The 9,267-nt window shown below is 40.5% G+C and overlaps 1 protein-coding gene across 3 annotated transcripts; it reads left to right on the top strand.

The window, feature by feature from the left end:
- The first annotated feature begins 433 nt into the window (after nt 1–433).
- Nucleotides 434–3,526, top strand: LOC117857578 (splicing factor U2af small subunit B). Of its 3 annotated transcripts, none has more exons than XM_034740317.2 (3): nt 434–752; nt 1,556–1,626; nt 2,342–3,526. In XM_034740317.2, exon 3 carries the CDS (start codon nt 2,369–2,371, stop codon nt 3,242–3,244), a length of 876 nt encoding a protein of 291 aa, XP_034596208.1. In that variant the 5' UTR covers nt 434–752; nt 1,556–1,626; nt 2,342–2,368; the 3' UTR covers nt 3,245–3,526. The 3 variants fall into 3 exon arrangements, with proteins under 3 accessions (XP_034596208.1, XP_034596207.1, XP_034596209.1); XM_034740316.2 differs by having other exon boundaries at nt 1,556–2,065; XM_034740318.2 differs by lacking the exon at nt 1,556–1,626 and having other exon boundaries at nt 435–752.
- Nucleotides 3,527–9,267: the final 5,741 nt, after the last annotated feature.

The raw sequence follows: 9,267 nt of genomic DNA, 5'->3' as shown, positions 1-9,267 counted from the left end.
TGAATATATTATATAACCTTTTGTTTACTTGTTTCCATTTATGTATGATACTTTTTATGGTTTTCTTTTTTCCACCACAATTTTTTTCTTTTTGACGATCCATTCTATTTACATATGATACCTCTCCCGACTTAGACTCCAATCGACTGAATCATAGTTATTAGGATCAGATTGGACCGGCGGTTCGACCAATAAAAAACTGAACCAGACCTCTAGCGATTTGATTCGTTTAAAAGACCGTCCATGCATTCGGACCAGTAAAAACCCGGTTCAACCGGACGGTTTTTAACCAGCCGGCAAACCGGGCGGTTCTGTACGAACCGGGCGGCTTTTGGTTCCTCTCCAGATTTACGCAGGTCTCTCCCACATCGGCCCAACCAAGGCCCAGGCGTCCAGCCCAACCCTTCGGCACATAAAGTCCGCTCTGATCCGCTCAGGTGCCGCAGAAAAGCGACGCCGCCGCCGCAGCAGTCCGTGTTCTCCAACCCCGACCGGCCGAGCCGCCCTCCCTCTCCTCCCTAGCGCCCGCGTGCGTCTCGCAGCTGAGCGCCTGAGCCCCCTCCTCCCCGTCCCCGCGCCTTGACTCCGGCTTTCGTTTCCCAGCGGCCAATTTTCCCTTTCCTTTCCCTTTCTCCGCTCCACCCTCTCGGCCTTATTTCCTAGCGGCGACGACAAGGCGAGCAGCCACTGCCAGGTCTTTTGTCGGCCGACCATCTGGCCTTCGTCGGGCGCCGGCGACGAACATCCGACAGGTACGCCCACCTATTCCCTTCCCTTCCTGCGGTGCGGAATCGAACCCCCAAACCCTGATGTATGCTATTTATATTTGGATCTGACCATGTATTCTTCAAAACTTCGAATTTTTTTCAAGCAATTATCGGGAAATAGTTTTGATGTGTTGCTGTAAACTAATGCTAAGGTGTAATGTATTATGTATCTTGCCAGTTAAGTGGTCTGTGTGCCTTTCATCCTTGCGGCATTAACTTGTTTTCACCTAGCCGATTTGCCTGTATGGCTCTCTTGCACCTTACTTCGATTGGCAAACCATCTTAATCAGTGGCATGGAAATTAAATTTTGATGTGAATATTATTGGGCATTTGGTTAGGACTGTTTCATTGTTTCCAGAAAACCAATGTTGCATGTTTTCGCTGACTAAAACTTATCATTGAAGCAATCACGTAGCTTGTTTCATAACTATGCCAGCATCTTGCAATCAGCAGCTCTTGCTTATGGCTGATTGTCTGTGATAGATATGGTGCAAACACTTTTTTATCTGTGTAATTGGTGATTATGTGCTAGGTTCAGCCTTATGCCTTTTAGAATGTCTTAGCACACAGGATCGTAAGCAACCATGCACTTCAGTTTAATTATATACTCCCTCCATTTTTAAATATATGATGGTTAGAACAAGCTTATTAGTTCAAACGGAGGTAGTATATATTTTTGGATGTGCTGTTTTCTTTTATATCATTATTCTGGGCAGTAATATACTTTATTTCTTTTCCTGGTTGTTTTATTTGATTAGATTTTAATGATCTTATAAATGGTGTGCAGATTAGGTTTTTAAAATGGCTGAAATAAAATTCTTTGCTGGACGGACATAACAAGGCCTACCTGAGAAGGAGGTGCTCTTGTGCAAGGCGAAAAGTTGCATTGCTTTTTGTTTTTTCCTTGTTGGTCTCTTTGCAGTTGCAGGGACAGGGACAATAAACACTTTAGTGTGGGAGACTACCAGTATATCTTCCTTTTGCAGTTGCAGGGGTTGTGCCTTTGGTGTTGACTATTTGAACGATGTGCAGAGTTTAGGCTAAGTAACACGCTACAGATGTTCATTAATGCTCCGCAGTAGGAGAAATATTAAATTCTTCGTTACCATTGTAAAGTTATTATGCTCTTGTTATTCTGATATTAACAATTTGAGTTAGTGTGCAGAGTAGGTCATAAGAAGCGGTTGGAATTAGTTTTGCAAGAACGTGGGACCATATAGAGTTATATTTTGGGATTGCAGGTCTTACTAGCTGCTCCTTTTTTGGGGCAGTTAGCCTGAGTGTTCAAAATGAATGGGTAAATATACTGGGTGCAGTGTTGGTAATATTGTAAAATGAATTCAGTTCATGAATAATGTTAAACTTACTTTCATAATGTTGTTTTTTTTTGTCACCTTTCATGTATGGTGACAGCATCACATGAAATATATCTCATGTAGATGCCATTGATTTCTTGTGTTACCACATTGTCCATCAATACTCTAAATACTTATTAAAGTTTGGAGGCTTTTGTGTATCGGGGAGCACTCTTCTCAATTTAGAGGGTTAATGATCTCTAACATTATCTCTGCAGGAAAGTCAGTTGGACTTATTTTGAATCATGGCGGAGCACTTGGCTTCAATATTTGGTACAGAGAAAGATAGAGTCAACTGCCCATTTTACTTCAAGATTGGGGCTTGTCGTCATGGGGATCGTTGCTCACGCATCCATAACAGGCCAACCATATCACCAACTCTTGTGCTCGTTAACATGTATCAACGCCCTGACATGATCACCCCTGGGGTTGATGCTCAAGGCCAGCCAATTGATCCCCGCAAGATGCAGGAGCATTTTGAAGATTTTTACGAGGATATTTTTGAGGAACTGAGCAAGTTTGGTGAGATTGAGAACCTCAATGTCTGCGATAACCTTGCTGATCACATGATAGGCAATGTCTATGTCCAGTTCAGGGAGGAAGACCAGGCAGCTGCAGCTCATACAGCCCTTCAGGGCCGCTTTTACTCTGGCCGCCCAATTGTTGTTGATTTCTCCCCAGTGACTGATTTTCGTGAAGCGACCTGCAGGCAATATGAGGAGAACAGCTGCAATCGTGGCGGATATTGCAATTTCATGCATGTGAAGCAGATTGGTAGGGATCTGAGGAAAAAGCTCTTTGGGCGTTACAGGAGGCCACATAGAGGAAGGAGCCGCAGCCCTAGCCCAGTTCACAGGAGGGAGCGTCGTGACCGAGATGATTACCGCCGCGGCGGTGGTGGCGGTGGCCGTGGCCATGATGACTACCGTGGTGGTGGTGGCGGTGGCCGTGGCCGCGGGGGTGGAGGCAGCAGGCATGAAAGGTACGATGATGGAGGGAGGCGCAGGCATGGTGGCAGCCCCCCTCCCAGGCGTGCAAGAAGCCCGGTCAGGGAGAACAGCGAGGAACGCAGGGCTAAGATTGAGCAGTGGAACCGCGAAAGGGAGGAAAAGCAAGGGTGAGTCCCTTCAAGGTGGTTAAGGCAGTGGCAGACATTATCAGTTAAGTCGTCAGACTATTTGCTGGTACCGTTTTATGCTGTGTGTTAGAGATTACTATTTTGTCAGAATTGTGTTTTGAGTTGGATGATGTGTAGGGTAAGGATTCTAAATTATTTCACCCCATGGGACTCTGAAACTATCATTTGTGTGTTGGCAAGCATTTTGTCAGGCTGTTGTGCGTTTCAGACCATTGTACAATGCAGCTTTCGATTATGCGTATAATATGTTACATTGCTACTGCTATGGTTGTTGCGATTTTCTTTTTTTTCTTTTTTTTTTGGATTGAGCACATTGCTGGGCTGCACTCTCAGAGACTGAGGTCTTGTTTAGTTCCCAATTTGGGAGTGGTAAAATTGGTATTTTACCATAAATGCGCAACTGTAGCATTTCGTTTGTATTTGTGAATTATTATCCAAACATTGACTAATTAGGCTCAAAAGATTCGTCTCGCAAAGTACAACAAAACTGTGCAATTAGTTTTTGATTTCATCTACATTTAGTACTCCATGCATGTACCGCAAGTTTGATGTGATGGGGAATCTTCTTTTTGCATAGTGTTAAAATTGGGATTTTGGAGGGAAGTAAACAAGGTCTGACTTTATATCTGCGAATGCCCCTGTTTGTTGCGCCATTGCTGAGGTCTGACTTCTGAGTGTTTGTCCGTACGAGGTCGCGGCGGCACGGATTTTCTTCGGAGTCTGGTGGTGTCTGTGACTCTGTGGTGGTCAGGAGCCAAGAAGAATCTGAAGAGAAGATTCCTGCAGCCTGGCCTGAAAATGCGGATTGCGGAATATACCCCAGACCCGAAACTGGAACAAGCCCAGCGAGGCTGAGTGACTCAAATTTATCGTGTCAGATTTATGATCTGTGCTCCTTTAGACCTAAACAACCGCTCAAATTTATCATCCAAAATCAAAATTTATCATCATATATAGAAAACAATAATCGTCTAGTACATTTTTCCGACAACAAAAATTTCATTAGAGGCATATCACCTTTTTTTTTTCGAAATTGCCATAACACCGGACTTCAGATCCGAGTATGGTGTGAAGTCGATTTCAGATGGTTTGGCGGGATTCTTCGGCCCAGCCCCCCGGCACATGGTTACCAGTACCAGATAATTTCGTTTTCTAATAATGATGCACGAGGTCGTTTGGTTTCGCTGTGTCCTTCGACGCCAGTAAAGCTCCTTGCGCTGCCCAACTTTGAAGATGCAAAACCATTGTAGCACTGTACCACACTATAGCGTTTCGTTTGTATTTGTGAATTATTGTTTAAATATTAATTAATTAGGCTCAAAAGATTCGTGTCGCAAAGTACAACAAAACTGTGCAATTAGTTTTTGATTCGTCTACATTTAGTACTCCATACATGTACCGCAAGTTTAATGGGATGGGGAATCTTCTTTTTGCATGGTGTCAAAGTTGGAAGTTTGGGGGAACTAAACAGGCCCTGCATTGCTTTAAAACCTATAAAAGCAGTAACGGAACTACGGAAGCCATGTGACTTCCACCACGAGATTGAGGCCTTATTTAGTTGCCCAACTTTGAAGATGCAAAATCATTGTTGTAGCACTGTAGCACACTGTAGCGTTTCGTTTGTATATATGAATTATTGTCAAAATATTGACTAATTAGGCTCAAAAAATTCGTCTCGCAAAGTACAACAAAACTGTGCAATTAGTTTTTGATTTCGCCTACATTTAGTACTCCATGCATATACCACAAGTTTGATGTGATGAGGAATCTTCTTTTTACATAGTGTTAAAGTTGGAAGTTTGGAGGTAACTAAACATTAAACATGACGTTGCTCCAGCGTTGCCGATGGCTGCTGCGCTCGCGCCTTTTTGTGTCGTGTCACCGCGCGAGACGGGCGGCCATGTGCCGAGACACCGCTGACGAGTGGCTCTTTTTGGACGCTCTTGCTGTAACTCCGACACTCCGTGCTAGGAAAAGAGGTACCACCTGCTCTAATTTTTATTATGCGGTACTAATATACGTTGGTGTATCGTTCTTAATGCTATTATACAGATAAAGTAACCTAATAAGCACAAGCTTCATAAAAAAATATATCATGTACTCTCCGTTTCAAATTATTAGTCGTTTCGATATTTTTCTAAATATATATTATGTCTAAATACATAATAAAAGATATAAACCTAGAAAAGTCAAAATGACTACTCCCTCCGTCCCAAAAATAATGCAATCCTCACCTCCCGAGAAGTTAACCAATTTTAAATTTAGCCAAATTTATACAAAATACTCCCTCCATTCTCTTTTGATAGTCATATTTCACCTTGGCACAATGACCATGGATAAATAATCCTAATTATCATCTATTTAAACATGCCATTAGCTATTCCTCATTAAGATTCACACTTCTTGATGCTTATGTAGCCAATCTCGCGTGGAAGAATGAAGGGTCACGCGTCAAGCCCGAGACAGTCGTTAAGAGGATGGACAATTGGATTGAAACGAGACTATCGAAAGAATTTTTCAAGTTTGGAAATAACTCTATCAAAAGAGAATGGATTGAGTATTACTAATATTTATTGTACAAAATAAATATCAATAGATTAATCATGTCATATATTTTCATACTAAATCTATTTGGAGACGTGAATGTTAGTACTTTTTTTTTATATAATTTTGGTCAATTTTGAAACTGTTTGACTTCTCGAGAAGCGAGGATTGAATTCTTTTTGGGACGGAGGGAGTAATAATTTGAGACGGAGGAAGTAGCACTCTAATGTGAAGCTATCTAGGTATACATACTAGACAAATATTATAAGACTAAGAAATTTTTTTTTACCGACAGTCGTGGAGCATGGAGCCTGACGTAGTGTAAAGGGCAGGCCATTTCACTCGTCAGTCGTCACTCAGACTAGGTGTTATATATTATTGGACACATGTCTTTCCATAAAAATAGTATTGGACACAAAATAGAAAAAATCACAACAAGGGTGACTGGCGGCTCATGCCATTTGTTTGCTCTTCAACTTTATTTCTTTCATGTACTGCTATTTCTAAACGGTTTTGTAACCACACAAAACCACTCACCCGTTGACAAGCATGTGGCACAAATTTGTCCATCTAAGACATATCAATAGAGACGGTAGTTAATGCTATAAACGAAGAGCGCTAGCACTAGGTCTATGTAGGGGTAGGGGTTTTGTGGCTTGAACTATATTCTGCATTTCGCCATATGTGTTCAATTGGATAGGCATCTAAAGTCTACCTATAGCCAATGGAGCAATTTTGATGTGCAAGGATACATAATCAGGCCTGGTATCTTTCAAAAAGAGAGAGAAATAATCAGAATTCCTTAACTTTTAAAGCATTTTCATACACATGGTGGATTATATCTAACCTAGCACCCATGCAAATAAAAACTGAATATTGAACGTAATATGCATACATCAAATTCTATTGACATTGCATAGAAAAATAATAGTTAATTACTGTGAGATCAAATCATTAAAGATTCACACTGAGAAAAAGATTATAACTTACATTTTTATGTTGCTATGGAGAGCCTGGTAGTAGCTTGATTGGTAGAGTCCCTAGTTGCGAGTTGAGACCGCTCACCAGGTGCGTCGCTGGTTTAATACTCACATGGTCGCTGTGGGACTAAATGGTTCGATATTCCGCTTTCTTTTAAGGCAAATCTAAATGTGTATCTTAACTTTATGACCGCGATTGAGTTCTTTTAGCCAGGCGTTACGCTAGAGTAAAGACCACTTCTCTATACTTTTTCATTGTAAAATTGCCTTCCAATGTGACACCAATGCTATGCCATTTTTATCTTCAAGATTACAACAAATCATATCAAATGCAAAAAAAATATCGACTACTCCATCCGTCCAAAAATATAAATATAAGAGATTGTAGGATTTATAGAATGATTAAAGAGAGATGGAAAAATAACAACAAATTAGATCAAATGCATAGGCTTTTTTGATTGGCGCAAGTCACAAGATTAATTGTCCTTTTACGCATACGATTAGTTCATATTGTCACAGGACATATGGAATGATCAAACCCAGGAAAAGCATGAGAGACAATAGATGGAGAAGGAAGGAGACATGTCATGCTAATTGATGAAACGAGTCTTAATTTATCCTCAGTTTTTATATTTGGACATTTTAAGTGCCAGGATATCTTATATTTCAAGATTGATGGGGAATCAGACCTGGATTCTGTGGCATAGGACGACAACTTTTAGGTGAAGTATGGAAGTTTAAACCATGCATGGCTTTCCAGAAAAATGTAGTGTCATTCTCGATTTTCCATGCCATCCATTAAAAATGGTTAGTGTTACCCCTAATTAGGTGGATGCTTTGTTGGTTCAACCTATTAAATGAGATGTGAGGGATAACATAAAACAATAAACTAATAATGAGAGGTAGTCTCTAATCACATGAGCTTGACGAGTGCCAACCTAAAACTACCAAACTGAATCAGACGTGAGGGATATCCTTATACAACAATAGGGTGTTTGGTTTGAGGAATTAGGTAGTCCATCATCTTCTTACTCCTCACTTTCTTGTTTGGCTTGTGGAATGAAATGAGTTGATCCATCACCACTTCATTCCTCACAGACTAAAAATTAGTACTAGTACGAGGAATGAGGTCATTCCACCAAATTTGAGGAATGACTCATGATGCACCACCTCATATAGAATGGAGTGATTTTTCAAACCAAACATCCCCTAACTAACATTGATGATGGGCAGTCACTTATCACATTCTGTCCCTTTCTCTTTAACTATATTTTCAATGTTGGACCATTTTAACCTACAAAGGGTAAATGTAAAAGGAGCTGTTCTGGTTGCAAAAATTAGAGGCTATTGGGGAAAAAGCATGAATGCTGAATGGCATACTAACAACTAAACCTCACCTAAATTTGTACAGTCTGGACAGTTATGGAATGAATATCCTAAGAATAAAGTGTACTTTAGGGCTCTTTAAATTTTCCGGGGTTCTTATATAGATCTATGACATCTCAAAGTGAGTATTTGTGTTCTTAAACTTTCTAATTCATCCATCCCAGGTGAGAATCTAGGTCCAATGAACTACTAAGAGTGAACAAAGTTTTAGGATCTTTTGCTCATTTTGATAATTTATAGAGTTAGTTGAGAATCAGCAAAGTGACCAATGAATCAATAACCATTATTCTTAATTGCTTTTTAAGTAAAACTCCTGTCCTCTTGTATATTTCAAAATTCAAAGTGATCATTTGCTTGTTCCAATATACCTGTTGTCACCTTTATTTAATGTTTTTGACAGCAGGTTTGACTTGCATGCTATTTGCTCGTCTGAAACGTCACTAGCCAGAAGGAGTATTTTACATCAAGGAAATTTGCTTCCAAATGCGATGAAATACAAATGGCGCTAGCTGAAAACCACTATTACCATCAACCGCATTTTGCAAGCTTTGATTATTGACTCAAGATTGAGACACAATATCAAGCAAGAACAACATATGTGTGTCTAAATTTTAAAGTACTCTCTCCCAAATTACATTTTGTTTTGGCTTTTCTAAATACATTACTTTTGCTATGTATCTAGATATGAGTACATATCTAGGTGCAATCAAAAGTTATGTAACTAGAAAAGTCAAAATAAATATTAATTTGGGATGAAGGAAGTAGCAATTAGCAATTGTGCAATGAAGTACATGACAGACGCACGGAGTCCCTCCCCAAACCACACAGATACAAAGAAATTGGGCAATTGTCGTCACAGACTCCCTCGCCATCCTTCTCTCTTCGCCTTTCTCTCTCACGCATAGAAAAAGCATTTTAAAGGGAGCAGACGGATAAAAAAGAGCTTGCGAATGCTATATCCCCTTTGCCTAAAAACCGATAGAAACCAGAGCCTCTTGCGCCTCGTCCTCTCTCCTCTCTTCCCCCGTCTCTCTCTTCCTCTACCACCACTCTTCTCCTCTCTCTAAAAAAAGCTTCTCGAGCTTATAAATACACT

Source organism: Setaria viridis, chromosome 5, assembly GCF_005286985.2.
Source record: "Setaria viridis chromosome 5, Setaria_viridis_v4.0, whole genome shotgun sequence".
Taxonomy (NCBI): domain Eukaryota; kingdom Viridiplantae; phylum Streptophyta; class Magnoliopsida; order Poales; family Poaceae; genus Setaria; species Setaria viridis.
The sequence above is the reverse complement of the archived record's forward strand: the minus strand, read 5'-3'. Positions and strand labels throughout refer to the sequence as shown.